The 19108-nt window shown below is 43.9% G+C and overlaps 1 protein-coding gene across 1 annotated transcript in view; it reads right to left on the reverse strand.

Annotated features, from left to right (window-relative positions):
* RGS11 (regulator of G protein signaling 11) overlaps positions 1-19108 on the reverse strand; it is a 167236-nt gene that overhangs the window by 23067 nt on the left and 125061 nt on the right. The window contains exons 16-18 of the mRNA XM_030212787.1: positions 17202-17340; positions 13692-13774; positions 4763-4886 (exon numbers count right to left, since the gene is read on the reverse strand). Coding sequence (XP_030068647.1) covers positions 4763-4886; positions 13692-13774; positions 17202-17340 — 346 coding nt within the window. The remainder of the gene's footprint in view (positions 1-4762; positions 4887-13691; positions 13775-17201; positions 17341-19108) is intronic.

Here is a 19108-nt window from a genome sequence, read left to right on the forward strand (position 1 = left end):
GACAGGGGCAGATGGTGGATGGAAGGGGCAGAGATAGAGGGCATATGTAGATGGGAGAGAGGGCAGACATTGGATGGAGGGGACAGCAGAGAGGGCAGACACTGGATGGCAGAGAGAGAAGAAAGACAGATGCTGGATGGAAGGAAGACAGTGAAAAGAAGATGAGGAAAGCAGAAACCAGAGACAACAAACTGTAAATAAAATATATATTTTTATTTTTTTTGCTTTAGGATAAAGTAGTATTGTAGCTGTGTTAATGTTTATAATAGAACATGTAAACAAGGTAATCTTTTTATTGGACTAATTTTAATACATTTTGGCTAACTTTCGGAGAACAAAGCCCCCTTCCTCAGGTCCGGATAGGATATTGTAACAACACTATACTGTATTGACCTGAGAAAGGATGTTTTGGCCTCTGAAAGCTAAATGTATTAGTCCAATAAAATGGTATTATTTTATTTTCTACATTTGTTTTATTTCTATTTGTTAATTTGTAAAGTGGTGATTGGTACTTGTTAGTTTTTTCAAATTTACATCTGCTGTCTTTATGTTTTGCACAGTACTAGGGGACATTTTCTGTTTCTGTGGTGTTGCATTGTATGCAGAGTCTGGCATCTTGGGGGTTCAGTTTAATTTTTGTCTAAATAGAAAGTTTATTATTGCTTATTCTATAGTGGATTAGGGTGTATCTGTGTTTGTGAAAAAGACATGGCTTTCGGTTGGCATTGACTGTGCAAGATGGACGATCTGTGTTATTCTGCCTGGTTTTGTTTTACAGTAGGTGAATTGATGTTCTAGTGCTCACTGTAGTGTTTAAGATGCTTTCCTTTTCCTTGTGTAACTTGTAGAAATTACTGCTTATGGTATGCTAGAATTGCTCTATAGGTCCTGAGTGTTTTGTATTCTCGGCATGCCTAGTACTAGATTTTGGAGAGGGGGGGTGTTAAAAAATGACCGGCCCCGGGTGTCAACTACCCTAGGTACACCACTGGGTAGAGCCTAACATACAGCTGTTTACCTCTTTGGAGGGGGTTAAAATGTATTTATATTACCTTGGGGGGGGGGGGGGCAACATGCTTGTTTTCCTAGGGGTCACAAAAGGGTTAATCCTGTCCTAGAGCCCCTAAAAGGGTCTCCAGGATGGCATCAGTGGGAATGGTGGGTTAGTATCAGGCAGCTGCAGGGCCTCCAGGATGTCCAATCGTAATTCTTATACAGTTTCCATTGGTTGTACTCCCAGGCTGCGGTGCTGACAATTAGGTCCCTCAGGTTCTCTCTTGTCTTGTTTTGTTCCTTGAAGCATCTCTGACTGATTCTGTTTATTCATCTATGAATGTACAGGATCCAACCACCTCCCCCTGCAGAAGGGCTGTAACTTGGAGGAAGGTAGATGCAACAGCAGTGGCATACCTAGTTTGGTAGCTACTTGGGGCGGAACACCTCCCTCCTCCAAGTGAGTCATCCTCCCCACCCCACCCCGCTGTCCTTCCTGCAAGGGGGTGCACTGAGCAGCTGCACAGCTGTTGGCTCTGCAATTCTCCTGCCCTGGAACAGGAGGTTGATGTCAGAGGGGACCGGCAGAGCCAACAGCTGAATGACTGCTCAGTGCACCCCCTCTTGCCTGCACACGGGGCAGACCACACCAACCGCACCATCTTCGGTACACCACTGTGCAACAGAAACATCAGAAGTAGACTAAAGAGGTCCAGTCTGCTCTGTCTGATATGACTGTGCCACATGAATAATCATTTGGAGCTATATTGCACCTTTCATTCATACACAATCTGATATGTTTTAATATCATAGTATATCACAGATATGGAGCCTTTTCTGGAGGTGGAGTTTTGGTGCCCTGCAAATGCAAGAAGGACCTAATCAATTAAAGCTGAAAACTTCCAGAGGTGTACTTGTGTTAGTAGTCTGAAGTAGCAAAAGAAACGGAGGGTGGTAGCACCTTATAGGTGAGCTAATTAAAGCTGAGTGGACTGATTAACAGGGAGATAACATGCACCAGAGTCTCATAGAACCAGGATTAGAGCTCAGGGGGTTACTCTGATGTCAGGAGAGAAGTGCTGATGTCATGGAAACTGCAACATGAAGTTCTCTGTGGATTTTTTCCACATGAATTTCTCAGGCTCCATTTAAAGACAGCAATGGAGCCACTGTTAGAAAAGGATGCGTGTTTGCAATCCAGCCAGAAGTCGGTCTCCTAGGACCTACACTCAGAGCAGAGGGTAAATAAAGGTCCAGATTTAGGTATGGCTTGTCGCACCTCAGGGAGTCTTTGCATAAACACTGAGCGGTGTAGGAAATAATAAATAGACTTAAAACTTGGTTCTGCCAGGTCCATAGGAGAGGAAAGAGTGAGAAGGGCTTGTTAAAGGAGGAAGGACTCCCCATGGGCATCTCTGATTTCCATTCTTGTAACATGGAACAACAGTCTTACCTAGCTTATTATCCTCAGACACATACTCCTGTTATTTTGATATCAGATAGATAGTCCCTTTGGTGGATTACAGAGGGAATGTTCATTGGATATGCTTCCCTCCTTCTGACCAAGGTATTTCAGTGAAGGGATTCAACCTTTTCCTTTCCTTTATATCCATCCTAATAGATTGCAAGATCTCTCAGTCGCAGCATGAAAAATGCAATGAAACATAAATGGATTCCACTGGTCTTACGTAACAGGTCACAGCTTAGGACAGTACTTCTCAGCCCTGTCATGGAGGCTCACCTAGCCAGTCAGGTATTTTGCATTAAGAACATAACAATGCAAGAATTACCAAACTGGGTCTGGCCAAAGGTTTTTCTAGCCCAGTATCCTAGTTCCAACAATATCCAATCCAGGTCACAAGTACTTTGCAGAATCCACAAAAGTAGCAAGATTTCATGGTATCGACCCCCATTGATAAGTAGTGGCTTGCCCCGGTTTATCTTAATAACAGTATATGGACTTTGCCTCCAGGAATTTGTCCAAACCTTTTCTAAACTCAAATACATTAACTGCTTTTATCAACTGCAAGTTTCAGAGAACTAGAACTTGAATTAAAAAAATATTTAATCCCATTTGTTTTAACTGTACTAGTTAGTAACTTCAATGCCTATACATAAGATAAATTTACATATATTGGACACCCACTGTATGAGAACCATTGGCTCTGAAGGTTCTCAGAGCCACCATTTTGAAAGACAGAGTGATCCACCCAAAAGGAGTGAACACAAGCAACACTAGTGTGCTGCTGATTTGCAGTAAGCAATTAGTCTCATTACGTTTTATTTCTTTTTAGCTGATATATTTTCATTAATAGCTCAAGGTAAGTTACCTTTAAGTGCAGCAGATATTTTTCTATCCTTGGAGGGCTTACAACCTAAGGGCTAGATTTACTAATGTATATTAATTGGCAATTAACACAAATTGTATTAATAAGTCCCACTGACAATAATGGGGTTTGCACTAAATTATATTAACAGGTTAATGCACATTAGTAAAAACAGCCCTGAGAAATGGGGGGTGAGGTGACTTTCCCAAGATCATGGCGTCACCAGGATTTGAGCCTTGATTTTTTTTTCCTGGTTCTTTCCCTGTTGCTTTAAGCACTAGAGGAAGCAGACAGGAATGTGATACTAAGATTTCAGAAGGTTCTTTCCCTATATCATGTCCTTTTATTGAGTTGTTGGTGGTCATGGAACAAGTCAGCTGCTGCAGCCCCATCTGCCATGTTACTAAAGGCCAGAGTAGAAATGGACAGCAGAGTGGTTATTTAAGAGGGTCCACTGGGGAGAATGTAATGGTAGATGAAAGAAAATGATGTAGAGAGGACGGCAGTGCCAAGAGGGAGAGAAGATGCACCACTGCCAGGGAGGGACTGTTGTTTGAGATAGATTTCCATACTAAGGAGGCAGTGTATGCAAATCGATGTCACGAATATTCATTACCAATATCCTGAAAACCTGACTGGCTGGAGTTCCTCCAGGATTAGGGTTAGTATATTTGCGGAGACAAAAAAGAGGACACAAAAACCAAAATGCCGCTTTGCCCCAGCCCGCCCTCATCGCACAGTCACTTTGATGATCTTGATCACCCAAGAAAGCCATATTCTATAAGCAGTGAAAATACTGGTAAAAGTAACAGAAATGCATTTTCTTCTGTAGTTTAAATACATAATTAGAAAAGATGTACATTTCCAAAAAAGCAAAGCTCCATGAGCAGCATGTTCCCCTCTCCTTTCCATCCTCTTCTCTCCATGAGCTGCATTTCTCCTCTTTACCCTCCCCTTCCCTCCCTTCCATGTACAGCATGTCGCCCTCTCCTCTCTTCCCTCCCATCCACATGCAGCTTGCCCCCTTCTCTCCCTCCTATCCATGAGTAGCTTGTCCCCTCCCTTCTCGGGGAAGTCTCACAAGGCCACCACTTGAAGTCCTGGCAGCCATTTTCAAGAAGCGGCAGTAGCAGGGAGGTCAGCGGCAGTGTGCAGCAAAGAGTGAAGCTCTTTCCTGCCCCAAAGAGGCCACCAGAACACCAGAGTGCGCTACAGTAGGCTGGGGGGGGGGGGGGGGGCGGGCGGGCAGGGGAAGAAGGCCAGTCTGTCTGTCAGCCAGCCAGCTCAGAAACCTGAAAACAACATGGCCAGGGAAATCCAGATGGACAGGTTTGGAAATCACTGGCATACAAATATACAGCAGGTCAGTAACACGGGAAGGTTAGAAGCAAGGTGAGAGCAATGCAGAGATGACAGAGATACATGAACAGATAATTTTCCACCTGTGACACAGCTGCAGGAGATGAAGCGCTGTACTTCCCATTTGTAACCATCTCCAATTCCCCTGAGGTAAGCAGGACAGGGCTGGGGCTGGAGTGTCGCTGCCGCCTCATAAATGGAAAGACACTGTAGAAGAAAAAAAAAAAAAATGTCACACAGAGAAAATGAGAGTCAGAGAGAGTGAGACAGACTCACAGAGCCAGATGGCAAAAAAAGAGAAAATCATGGGAGAGGAATGGAAGAAAATGAGCTCTCCTTGGTCAAGTAGGTTGCAAAGGTGAAAAAAAGAAAATGTCATATAGAGAAAATGAGAGAGTTAGAGAAAGCGAGATGGACTCAAAGAGACAGCAAAGAAGAAAGAAAATCAGAGAGAACAGGAAAAAAACGAGTTCATGAGACAGCAAAAGACAAAGAAAAGCAAGGTGTCAATGAGAGAAACTGTAAGGGGATCTGTCAGAAAGCAAAGGAAGGAAGGAGAGAAGAGAAGGAAGTGAGACTGAAATTTCCACATGAGGGCAGGAGAAGAATAAATAGTGAAAGAAAGGGGAAGAGAGAAAACTCAAGAGAGAGAAAGAGAGCAAGGGGGGGGGGGGAGGAAGAAAAACAAGGGAGTAAAAGATGGAGAAAGACAGAAAATGAACTAAAGTGTCAACAAGAGAAAGAGGGAGGAAGGGGAGAAGGACAGCAGTACATCCCAGACAGATTATTTACATGAATCCCAAGGCGCAGAAAGGTAGTGGGGGAGGGAAGATTATGTGTAATACTCAGGGAAACTAGACCATAGGAAGCAATCGGGGCAGGATATGTATAATGTCACTGGGGGAGGTTATATTCAGTAAACTGAGGAAGCAGAACTGTAGTGGGCAGGTAATATATAAAATGCCCCTGAAGAATATAACTATGAATAGGGGGGTGACACATTTCTGGAAGCAAACAGAAGCCAGGTGATCAAAAAAGCATTAAGCTCTGTGAGCACAGTGGTGTCCTGGTGAAGATGGCTTCAGAGCAATGTCTGTTATCTGCTGAACTTGCTAATGTGTTTAACAAGGTGCTTGAGGGACAGCCACTAATTCCAGTTATACAGCTTGCCTCTGTCACATTATTAGAAAAGGAAGGGAAGGACCCCACAGAGTACATGGTTCTTATCATCCTTTTTTGTTACTGAAAAATGATATCACAATATTGGCCACTGAACATGGCTCAGGACAACCAAAGGAGCTTCATTTAGGGGCCCAAAAAAGAGAGAAGGCAAGCAATCCCACAAGAAATCAGCAAAAACAGGAAACAACCAGTGGATGCCAGCGATCAAGTAACACTAGAATGATATGCCTCATATACAACCTGAAGGTGATGAAAAGACAAAGACTTGCCTATTAGATGCTAGATACTGCAAAAAAAAAACTAAAAACAAACATTTGACTGAGTGGAATCGAGACCATAGGCTAAGGGAGGGATTTCCAGTGGTGGGGGCACAGTTTACAAGATGGTACAGAAACATAAGTGTAGAAAATGGAGCCACTGGCAATTAAAACCAGGAACCTGTCTAACATTGTGAGCATAACTGGGAAGGATAAGCCAGAACATGAGAATAGTATAGTTAAGCTCTGGAACTCATTGGCCGGAGGATGTGGTAACAGCGGTTAGCATATCTGGATTTAAGAAAAGATTTGGACAAGTTCCTGGAGGAAAACGTCATAGTCTGTTATTGAGATGGGCATGGGATAAGCCACTGCTTGCCCTGGGATTGGTATCATGGAATGTTGCTATTAATTGGGTTTCTGCCAGGTACTTGGGATTGGCCACTGTTGGAACCAGGAGACTGGGCTAGATGGCCCATTGGTCTGACCCAGTATGGCTATTCTTATGTTCTTAATATGGACAAGAACAACAATCCAAACTATGATGAAAATTAAATTCTGTAAAGCTATTGTCTTTCCAATTGCGATCAATGCCTATGAAACATGGAAAATTATTACAGAGACAGCACAAAAAATTAACTTATTTCATTAGTAGTGCCTGCAAAGAATTTTTGGTGTCACTTAACATGACCATATTACCAATGAGGAGAAAGGCTCAGGGAACCCTTTAAAATAATAATGAAGGTAACAGGTTTACTTTTGTATGATCGAATGGCTTGACCTGCCAGTTCACAGTGTGATAGGAAGTCCTGAAAGAAATTACCACTTGCACTTCATGGTTAGACAGTGTGCCACTCCCCTTCTCCTGTGAGACTTATTCATTACACCAGTGGTTCCCAAACTTTCTCGGGCCACGGCACCCTTAGTGTACCAGTAATTTTTCACGGCACCCCTACTTCACAGACTCTGCATGCAGCACAATACCAGAAAAACAGAAAGAAACACATTGCAATACATTGCAAAATAAGTCATCAGATGTAAATTCTCAAATTGGACATATTCCAAACACTAAAATGAAAATAAAATTATCTTTTCTACTTTTGTTGTCTGGTGACTTTGTTTTTCTGATCATGTTGGTCCCAGTCTCTGATTCTGCTGCTCTCTATCTGTTCCCTTAATTCCATTTCCAAGGCTTCCTTTCCATTTATTTCTTTACTTTCCTCCCTTCTTCATTTCTTGCCCTACATCCATAGGTAAAAGCTGGGTCCTCCGCAGACTTTACTGGAGGAGATATAGAATGAATCCAGCTTTTGCCTATTTTCTCCATCCATGTGCAGTTTTTCTTCTCTTTTCTCTTTCCCTCATCTCCGTCAGTATGCATCTCCTTCTTTTCTTCCCTCCCCTCTATCCATATGCATCTCCTTCTCTCTTCCCTCTCCTCCATCCATGTCCAGCATTATTCCTCTCCCTCTCTCCATCCATGTCCAGCATTTCTCCTCTCTCTCCTCCCCTCCGTCCATGTTCATCTCACTTCATCTCACTTCCTCTCTCTTCCCTCCCCTCCATCCATGTCAAGCATTTCAACTCTCCCCCCTCCCCTCTATGTGCATCTCCTTCCTGTGTTCCCTCCCCTCCATCCGTGTCCAGAATTTCTCCTCTCTCCCTTAAATCCATGTGCATCTCCTCCTGTCTTCCCTCCCCTCCATTCATGTCCAGCATTTCTCCTCCCCCTCCCCTCCATCCATGTGCATCTACTTCCTCTGTCTTCCCTCCCCTCCATCCATGTCCAGCATTACTCCTCTCTCCCTTCCCCTCCATCTTTGTGCATCTCCTTCCTGTCTCTCCTTCCCTCTAACATTTCTCCTCTCTTCCCTGCCTTCCAATCTGTCCATGTCCAGCATTTCTCCTCTCTCCCCTCCCCTCTATCCATGTGCATCTATTTCCTGTCTTCCCTCTCCTCCATCCATGTCCAGCATTTCTCCTGCCCTCTCCTCCATCCATCCATGTCCAGCAACTCTCCTTTCTCTCCTGCTCTCCCCAACCATCCATGTCCAGCGATTCTCCTCTGTCCTCGCCTTCCATCTATGTCCAGCAATTCTCCTTTGCCCCTATCCTCTCCGACCATCCATATCCAGTAATTCTCCTCTCTCCCCTGCCCTCCCCTCCCATCTATGTCCAGTGACTCTGCCCTCCCCTAACCATCCATGTCCACTGATTTCTCCTCTCTCCCCTGCCCTCTCCTCCCATCCATGTCCAGCAATTCTCCGGTGCCCTCCCCTCCCATCCATGTCTAGTGACTCGCCCCAGCCCCCACCTGCCCCCTTTTCAGCCCTGAGTTCCAGTTCCAACCCCAGCCCCACCTGACCACCCTCTTCTACCACAACATCTCCCTTTCTGTTCCTGCCGCCCTGCGTTTAAATCTTTTATTTTACCTCAAGTTGTAGCGGTGGCAGCAGTGAAAGCAGCAGGCTCGCCTCCTGCCTTCCCTTCCCTCTCAGTGTCCCGCTCGTGTGGAAACAGGAAATTACATCAGAGGAAGGCAGGACACTGAGAGGGAAGGGAAGGCTGGAGGCGAGCCTGCTGCTTTCACTGCCGCTGCCGCTACCACTGCAACTTGAGGTAAAATAAAAGATTTAAACGCAGGGTGGCAGGAATTGAAAGGAGGGCTGTCGGGAAGCTGAGTGCGAGCAGGTGAGGACCGAGAACAGCTGGGGCTGCAACTGTGAGCCACCCGGCAGCAGTAAGCATGGCTTGTGGTGCCCCTCTGCCATGCTTACTAAGTTGCGCTGGCCCTGCAATGCCGGGGAGGGAGCGCCAAAGGGCCCTTGGAGGCGCGGGTCCCTGTGTACATAAGTACATAAGTAATGCCATACTGGGAAAAGACCAAGGGTCCATCGAGCCCAGCATCCTGTCCACGACAGTGGCCAATCCAGGCCAAGGACACCTGGCAAGCTTCCCAAATGTACAAACATTCTATACATGTTATTCCCGGAATTGTGGATTTTTCCCAAGTCCATTTAGTAGCGGTTAATGGACTTGTCCTTTAGGAAACCGTCCAACCCCTTTTTAAACTCTGCTAAGCTAACCGCCTTCACCACTTTCTCCGGCAACGAATTCCAGAGTTTAATTATACGTTGGGTGAAGAAAACTTTTTTCCGATTTGTTTTAAATTTACTACACTGTAGTTTCATCGCATGCCCCCTAGTCCTAGTATTTTTGGAAAGCGTGAACAGACGCTTCACATCCACCTGTTCCACTCCACTCATTATTTTATATACCTCTATCATGTCTCCCCTCAGCCGTCTCTTCTCCAAGCTGAATAGCCCTAACCTCCTTAATCTTTCTTCATAGGGAAGTCGTCCCATCCCCGCTATCATTTTAGTCGCCCTTCGCTGCACCTTTTCCAATTCTACTATATCTTTCTTGAGATGCGGCGACCAGAATTGAACACAATACTCAAGGTGCGGTTGCACCATGGAGTGATACAACGGCATTATAACATCCTCACACCTGTTTTCCATACCTTTCCTAATAATACCCAACATTCTATTCGCTTTCCTAGCCTCAGCAGCACACTGAGCAGAAGGTTTCAGTGTATTATCGACGACGACACCCAGATCCCTTTCTTGGTCCGTAACTCCTAATGTGGAACCTTGCATGACGTAGCTATAATTCGGGTTCTTTTTTCCCACATGCATCACTTTGCACTTGCTCACATTAAACATCATCTGCCATTTAGCCGCCCAGTCTCCCAGTCTCGTAAGGTCCTCTTGTAATTTTTCACAATCCTGTCGCGATTTAACAACATTGAATAACTTTGTGTCATCAGCAAATTTAATTACCTCGCTAGTTACTCCCATCTCTAAATCATTTATAAATATATTAAAAAGCAGCGGTCCTCGCACAGACCCTTGAGGAGCCCCTCAAGGGTGACCGCTCCTGTCTCCCCTGCCTAAGACCAGCCCTGGCAGTCTGCCCTACCGCCCCACCCTTGGTATGCAACTGTCCGACGCAGCACCCTTGTGAGTTCGCCGCAGCTCACTGGGATGCCATGGTGCAGTTTGAGAAACACAGCATTACACCATTTGGCTTGATTGGTGTTTGGTGTTTTATGTTTTACAGATATTGGTCTGGATGATTCTGGTCAGACTTATCTTGAAAATGTAACGCCCCCTTGGTTTCAGTGACACCTTTTCTCAGTGCAATAGCTTCAACAGACATTGGTCACAGTGGTAGCGGCAGGTTTTCCATGAGAAAAGGTTCATTTCCACAAAAGAATTACGGTTGTTAGAGAACCAGAGTTACATTCAGGAATGTGGCAGCCCTTGAAATCATGAGTCAGAAGTCTGGACAACAGGTTTTCTTTTATTCCCAACTATACTTTATTACATTTTACTTTTCACCACAGCTCTTAAGTTTTTCTAAGGACCAAATAAAATGAGTAGTTGAGATTCCAATTAGGTTGTGACTTCTAAGATACAAAATTCAAAGTTATATTCAAAGTTGGAGTGGAGGAGTGGCCTAGTGGTTAGGGTGGTGGAATTTGGTCCTGGGGAGCTGAGTTCAATTCCCAGCCCAGGTAGCTCCTTGTGACTCTGGGCAAATCACTTAACCCTCCATTGCCCACCACATTGAGCCTGCCATGAGTGGGAAAGTATGGGGTACAAATGTAATAAAAATAAATATCAGCTTGTATCTATAAACTGTTAGGCAATTTCAATTGTAATATTTTTTTGCTTTCTTTTTTCCAGGTAAGTATTTAACCAGTTTTTCCTTTTTATTTTCTCTTCCCAGCTCAGCATTTAAAGAAGTGAGGTACTAGATTATGCCCACACAGGAATCCAGTTTCACGGCTACTCAGCCACCAAACTCAGATAAGTATTTGTTACCACTTTGTTCTTAGTCACGCTTACTCTTTTTTCCTTAAGTACCTGTTACTCTGTGGTAAACTCCCTCTTTTTCTGTGTCTGCTTCCTTTCAGGCTACTTACTGCCCGAAGCAGCTATCCTTCCCACATACAGGTAAGAATAGATACTGTAGTGTTCTGCATTTACCGTGAATTAGCCTGAGTACTCAGCTTCATAAAAACAAGAAGAACTTAAAAAGACATGTGTGCACACTAAAATAAAATAATTTCAAACAAAACCTTCTTTCTTCACCAGCTCATTGCTTGCTTGCAGAGGGTACAATAGGAAACAAGAACATGCGCCAGGAGCCGCACGAACCAGGAACACAGTCTGGAGGTACCTACTGCCTTACTAATAAAAACAAATAAGAGAAAACCCTTTCTCCCTGTGTCGTTCTTAGAGTATATCTTGTCTTCCCCGCAGGAGCCTATTTGTAGCTAGCTTGCCAAAGAAAATAAAAAGATAAGCACATGCCCCTACTTCTCCCACCTGACTCAGAAGTGTCTCTCCTGAGCAAGGAAAGGGGTTTCCCTGCTCCCAACCCTCCAACTTCCACTTGTTGGTACCTGCATCTACAACAAGTGCTGTCCCAAGGGTATGCTTAGCAACTGCTTTAAGCAAAGCTATCAAAGAGCAGGGCAGCACTGCTCATAAAGGAAGCCCAAGGGATTTGCAAACAGAGACAACTTTTGAACCATTCCCACCTCCCCCCCCCATAGCAAAAGCCCTACAGGCCCAAGTCCTGACTTTCCTGCAGCCACTGCTAACAGCAATCTCTCCATCCCAAAGCTAACTCCCAACTGTTGACCAGCTGCCCAAGTCAGTGACAACCAGACCACTCTGACATTATTCCTTACCTGAACAGCCGATTAGCACCTAGTTTACAAAACTTACAGTTTCTCTCAGATCTACGGAACAGAGCTTGTAGTTCTCAGCGCCATTTTGAACCACTACAACCCCACAGACTATAAAATTTTATATTTTAACACAAAATTAATGTCAACTATCACTAAATTTGCTACTCTAATATGTTACTCCTGTACTAAGACCACCTATGGTTTTAAATGTTCAAAATAAACAATTTCCCAGACATCACACATTTTCCTTATAAAACTTGCAAACTTACCAATAACATTCTCTCATAACCACATTAAAAATTCTCAAAAATGCTCCTTTCTCGACTATAACTAACAGAATTCCTGGACGCGCATCCTAAGGTGCGCTAGCCCTCCAAACACAAAATCCCCATTCTACTGATAAAAATAAATTTGACTTGGGTCTGGACCCCCCTGGCTCACCCAAGGAAGACCTTAGAGACCCACATCACCAAAGAAAATCCACTTCAGATTTTCCCTGAAGCCCCATCAAATGTGGCCTAAAACAGCATTTAAAAATTAAGATAAAAACATCAAAGGCCCCATGGACCTCTTACCTGGCTCTCTCAGAGTTGCCAAGTTACCCATTCCAGGAGGGAGACATTTTGACCAGTTCTGGATTTCTGCCAACCTCATCCTGGTGCATTATGGGACCTGCAGCACTGATTTCAATGGATAGAATCATGGACTACAAATACTACACTGCTTTCGGATGTAAGTTTAAAATCATGACCGGCCAAAAGTCTCCCATCTGGAATGAGTAACTTGGTAGCTCCGCTCCCCATATGTAGGAAATGCCACCTCCACCTTCGGATTTGGTCCAGTTGGATCCTCCTCGCTCCCGTTAGAAATTACGGTTTCCTATGGAGCTCTGCTGAGCAGGCCCAAAAATTGAGGCCCCAGCTTCAACTCAGGCCTACCTCAGGCTCTAGAGATGCACTGAGCATGTGCAGAAGTTCGCACATGCTCAGTTCCCTCCTGCCCGGCAGGCTGGGCCTCAGATCAGCTATTTTCCTGCTGGTCTGCCTCATGCTTTCACCACATTTGCGGGCAACGCGTCTTCACAGCTAGTCATGGCTGCCATGATTTGGAGCCCCCACAAGCCCTCAGACCCATTTCAGTTCCCAACAGGATACATAGAGCTCGGACCAGCCCCGGATCGGCCTGGGACTAGCCAGCAGGCAAGTAAAAAAAAAACTTTTATTTTAAAAACAAATATACCCCTGTTCACAAAAGCAGCTCACAGACAAGAGGTCCTAATAAGAAAATGGAAGAAGGGATACAGAAAAGTAGTGGATGCCAGGAATGTATCTTTGCTACTTACATAAGTACATAAGTAATGCCACACTGGGAAAAGACCAAGGGCCCATCGAGCTCAGCATCCTGTCCACGACAGCGGCCAATCCAGGCCAAGGGCACCTGGCAAGCTTCCCAAACGTACAAACATTCTATACTTGTTATTCCTGGAATTGTGGATTTTTCCCAAGTCCATTTAGTAGCGGTTTATGGACTTGTCCTTTAGGAAACCGTCTAACCCCTTTTTAAACTCTGCCAAGCTAACTGCCTTCACCAGGTTCTCTGGCAACAAATTCCAGAGTTTAATTACACGTTGGGTGAAGAAAAATTTCTCCGATTTGTTTTAAATTTACTACACTGTAGTTTCATCTCATGCCCCCTAGTCCTAGTATTTGTATGTATGGAAATAAACTTGAAGAAGGGCAATTGGTAATTGGTTCTCTTCTGCAATAGGAATCACCATCTCTGATGTCTGATGAGAAAGATACAACTCACCCTTTCTTGCTTTCCAGAGGAATAAAGGCCTGGCTGATCAGGTTTTTGTATGTTTCTGACTTCAGATATCTGGGATAAGAATCCTGAAAAAGAGCAGAACAGATTAGGAAGGACCAATGCCCCAGGCATCCATGATCATTTTTCCCTCTTATAAAGCCTATGATCTCACTTGGAATTCAGTGCTCAGTTATGAGCATTTCATTAACTCCTTTACAGCCATTGCACTCAGCAATAACAATTCTATCCAATAAGACAATCCATAGTTCTCCGGCACTCACTGCAGCTAGGGATGAAGCCTGAGAAAGGTTGCTGAGGTGCCCCTTGCTGTCCTGAAAGCTATTCTGGGAAAGGCTCCAGATAACTCTTATGCTTGACCCCATCCCATGAAATGAAGGGTGCTGAGAAGGATATTACACAGTAGGGCTGTGAATAGTCATAGCAGATTTTTAAAATTCCCAAAGGATAGGGGAGCAGGAGGAGGAGTGACAGCTGCCTGGAGCTTGTAAAGGTCTGTCCAGTTTCAGTAGGAGCAGTTTGGAGGATAATCGCTGGCATCTGAAGCTGGCCAGCTGACTCTAAAGGAATGAAACTGCGTTGAGCTTCAGCACTCAGCTGCAGAGGAATGCCCCTCTGGAGACCCTTCAGAGTCCCTGTGGAGACTGGCGGATTTTGGAGGTGTTTGGTGGAGCTTGGTGGTACTGAAATTTCTCTTTGAATCCCCTGCTGTGGGATATTAATTTAGTGCTTCAGGTATTGTAACTGATTATAGGGAAGATTAAGGAAAAGAGCAAAAGTAGAATTGCTCCAGGCTCCTTTGATAGGAGGGCATGTAGAGAGACATGTTACATCTGTGAAGAGAAGGACTCTTGATATTCCATTACATCACTCTGACTCTGGGGCTCTTTAAGTACTAGGGGGTCACTCTACCACACCCCTGCTTGTGACGTCCTTAGATTCCCCTAAGATGGAGTTCTTCTGTATTGGTTCTCCTTCCTTGAGGGTGAGTGGTCATTCACTTCATTGCAATCTCCTTTCCGTCAGAAGACAACTAGATTCCAGTACCCAAGACTGTGACTTGTCCATTCTTGGGGGATCTGGCTATTCCTATAGGGCACACTTGTCCAATCTTTTTCTATCAGGGCCACATTTTATATTTTGTAACTCACCCTCTATGGAAAATAAGGTAATATCTTAATTGGACTAACTGGTTGGTGCACTGGTTTGGCACACGCTGAGGCCCCCTTTACCGTCGCAGGGGACGCAAACACTTGCCGTGCTGCCATCTCCTGGTGAAGCCCTTACCGCCTCCTGCTTAGAAGGCGGTAGGGGCTCCGGTGATTAAAGGGCAGTGCACAGTGCTGCCTGATTAGCTCTGGGTACACACCTGGCACTAGAAAATACAAAATTATTTTCTAGTGTCCTAGTTGCTGCGCATCAGAAGCTGGTACCACTGGGCTCCTGAGCAAGCCTGGCAGTAGGCCTGATTTGGCATGCGGTAACTCAGCAGTAGAGGTACCAGTTTTCGGAGGCCAAAGTCTCCTTCCTTAAGTCAGGACAAGCATACTATAACAACACTATACTGTCAAGACCTGAAGGAGGAGATTTTGGCCTCCGAATGCTAGTCAAAAAATGTATTTAGGCCTATAAAAAAGTGTCACCTTATTTTCCATTTTTTTCTTTTATTTATATTTGTTAACTTTTAAAAATAGATTAACACAGCTACCACATTCTTCATCCTAAATTTAAAAATAAAATTCTTTTTCTACCTTTGCTGTGTGGCCATTTAATTTTTTTCAATTGTCCCTGTCTGTTTCTCTCTGTGCCCCTGGCATGCAGCATTGCCTCTCTCTCTCTCTCTCTCTCTCTCTCTCTCTCTCTCTCTCTCTCGCTCGCTCTCTCCCTCCCTCTCTCTCTCTCTCTCTCTCCCTCTCTCTCTCTCTCTCTCCCCCCCCTCTCTCTCTCTCTCCCTCCCCTCTCTCTCTCTCTCCCCCCCCCTCTCTCTCTCTCCCTCCCCTCTCTCTCTCTCTCCCTCCCCTCTCTCTCTCTCTCCCCTTCTTCCCCTGCCAGTTCAGAGTGAATGGGAAGTCCTGGAAGAAATTTCCACTTGCACTTGATAGTTAAACAATATGGCACTCTCCTGCTCAGCTACAACATTGCTCCATTTATAAACAGCTTTCCTGATCTGAATAGAGGGTAGGGAACTGTGGGTTCTGTTAACATAGACACAGGGCTTGAATATTGCGGGTTAATTCTCAGGATGTAATACCCATATTTCTTTATTTTTTCCCTTGCTTTTCTTCTTGCTTCTCATTGATGTGGCCTTTGGATACTTCCCATTCCTTTGTATCTTTTTTGCTTGTACATAGGGATAAAAATAAAAGGAAAGGAAAAAAACCCTCTCCAGAAGGGCAGCTAATCAAGAGGGAAAGAAACAGTAACAGAATTCAAATATGCGTGGGATAAACACAAAGGAATCCTGTTCAGAAGGAATGGATCCACAGAAGCTTAGCAGAGATTGGGTGGCAACATCGGTAATTGGGAAGCAAAGCTAGTGCTGGGCAGACTTCTATGGTCTGTGCCCTGAAAATGGCAAGGACAAATCAAGGTCAGGTATACATATAAAGTATCATATATGAATTTCATGAGTTTATCTTGTTGGGCAAACTGAATGGACCATACAGGTCTTTATCTGCCGTCTTCAACTATGTATGTTACATACTGGAGTATAACAGTTGTTCAATTTTTTTATTTCTTTGTTTTGTGCATTTCTATGCAAGTTGTGATAGGCATGTTGGAGGACATGTAGCTGGTGATAGAAAAAAACAATGTAATACGCTGAGAAGTATATTTGACAATGTTCAATAAATAATAGAGAGAAAAAATAAGACAATCCCAGAACATCTCAGACAGTAATGAGAGGAGTTCCTCCTCCTTCATGCTAAGTGAAATCGGAGATCCTCTAACCTTCCTAGGACTGTTTGTGAGGTGAGGTCCCTTAACCTCTCTAATGCTGAACTTGAGAGAGAGGAAGTCTAAGGAGATCATTTTAAAAGCCTTGCATGACATAGCCACATGTAACTTGGGATAGTTACATGTGCAGATCACATAATTGCGTAAATTGTGATTTCAAATGTCGCTGTTTACATGTGGAGATGGCCTGAAATGTACAGATTTAAAAAGAATATGTTTTGGAGCAGGTCAAAAAATTATTCATGTGTTTCCCATTTACATACAGTTCCAAACATTTTCCTATCAGCTTTTGCAACTCCTGAAGAGGCAGGGCATACAGTTCTACAAAGTGCTCATTTCAGCCAGGGCCAGAAAGGATTGACTGAAGGATACTTGCATTCAGCCTTCAGTACTTTTTTTTAGTCATTAAAAATGTATAAATTTACATTTCATGACTTCGCTGCTTAATTGGCTGCACTTATAAGTACCTAGAATATGGAGCTATCGATGCCCAGTACTGGGTGTGAGAAGGAGACCCCTAACTGCATCAATGGTGAGTACCTTTTTCATCAGCATATAAATATGCATCTGTGCGTCATCAAATACGTAGCGATCTGGACTCCTCATACCTTCCATGGTCTTCTCCATGGTTTTACTGTCAATGTTCACCCACCTGGTGGCTCCTGGGGCCAGGAACTGCCTGCATAGCAAAAAGAGAGGCAGATGCAGAAAAGAGAGAGTGAGAAATAGAGATGAGAAAGCAATGTGCACACAGAGACAGGACAAACACACCGAAAAAGGAGGACACACTCAGAAAGAGAGAAAGTGAGACGGAATGGAAAGGGGGGGAGAGACAGAGGAGCTAGAGGAAGCCATACAAGAGAAACACACAGAGGAGGAGAATAAGAGCAACGGGCAGAGGTTCACAAAGGGGAAAGAAAAAGGAACAAGAAGAAAGTCAGAGGATGAGACAGTGAAAGGAGAAACGGGACAGGGGAAATAGGAATAACAGAATGAAACAGAGAGAAAGAGAAGATTTAAGAAATGAGAAATGCTCCCAAAGATCAATTTCACCTCATTTTCTTTCCCCTGTGTCTGTGGAGCTGGGGTTCCCTGTCAGGGGATCCGAGTGCCATTTGCAGGCGGAATGCCTTCAATGATAATGATAAAATCTAGGGCTGCATTTCTGAAGTAGGCTGTGAAAACTGTCAGGCTGTTTATAGCTGTTCTGCATGCTGTTTTAGATTCTTTAATTTGTAATTTGTCAATTTGTATTGCTTATCTTTTCATTAATTTTTATTCTTTAATTTATTTAGGGCTGCATTATGATTAAAATTTGTAATCACTATTAATCATGCGATTAAATGTATGTTGTTGTTTTTTTGCCCACTGTGGCTCCTTGTGACTGGGAAATGAAGGGTTAAGTGACTTGCTTGGAGTCACAAGGAGCCGCAGTGGGTAAAAATAAAACATATCATTAATCGCGCAATTAGAATTTTAATCGAAATGCAGCCATAAATCTGACTAAACAGTATAACACTGCTAGATGCTTGAAAGTGGAGGGTTGTATCATACATGAAGCCCCATTTTGCATAGCACATCTAGGTAGGAATTAGGGCATCCGTGTCGGGGCATTCATAATTCCCCAAGTTTTTAATAAAAGGCTCCGCTGAATGTTTGGGTGTTATATGAAACACATATAAGGACATCAGTGAATACACATATATTTTCTGACACAAACTGTGGGTGCATTGATTTCACAAAACTACACATTCTAAAAAAGAGCTGTGTCGTGCAGTCTTTACATATGTAAGTGGCAATAAATACACCACATCTGTATTTGCTATTGTGCACAAACTCTTTCATGAGAAATGTTTAGAATTCAGAATGTGTGTGTTATTTTTCTCACTGAATCAAGACATAACCCAGAGAACACCTCCTCCTAATGTGACTGAAAGTTCATGTGTTGTGCAGGTATTTAGCATTGAAGGGCAGCATAAGTACATAAGTATTGCCATACTGGGAAAGTCCAAAAGTCCATCAAGCCCAGCATCCTGTTTCCAACAGTGGCCAACCCAGGTCACAAATACCTGGCAACATCCCAAAAAAGTACAAAACATTTTATGTTGCTTATCCCAGAAATAAGCAGTGGATTTTCCCCAACTCCATTTTAAAAATGGTCTATGGACTTTTTCTTTAGGAAGCTGTCCAAACCTTTTTAAAACCCCGCTAAGCTAACCACCTTTGCCACATTCTCTGGCAATGAATTCCAGAGTTTAAATGTATTACTTTGTAGCTTCATCGCATGCCCCCTAGTCCTAGTATTTTTGGAAAAAGTAAACAGATGCTTCACATCAACCTTTTCCACTTCACTCATAATTTTATAGACCTCTATCATATCTCCCCTCAGCCATCTTTTCTCCAAGCTGAAGAGCCCTAGCCACTTTAGCCTTTCCTCATAGGGAAGT

This window comes from Microcaecilia unicolor, chromosome 8, assembly GCF_901765095.1.
Source record: "Microcaecilia unicolor chromosome 8, aMicUni1.1, whole genome shotgun sequence".
Classification (NCBI taxonomy): domain Eukaryota; kingdom Metazoa; phylum Chordata; class Amphibia; order Gymnophiona; family Siphonopidae; genus Microcaecilia; species Microcaecilia unicolor.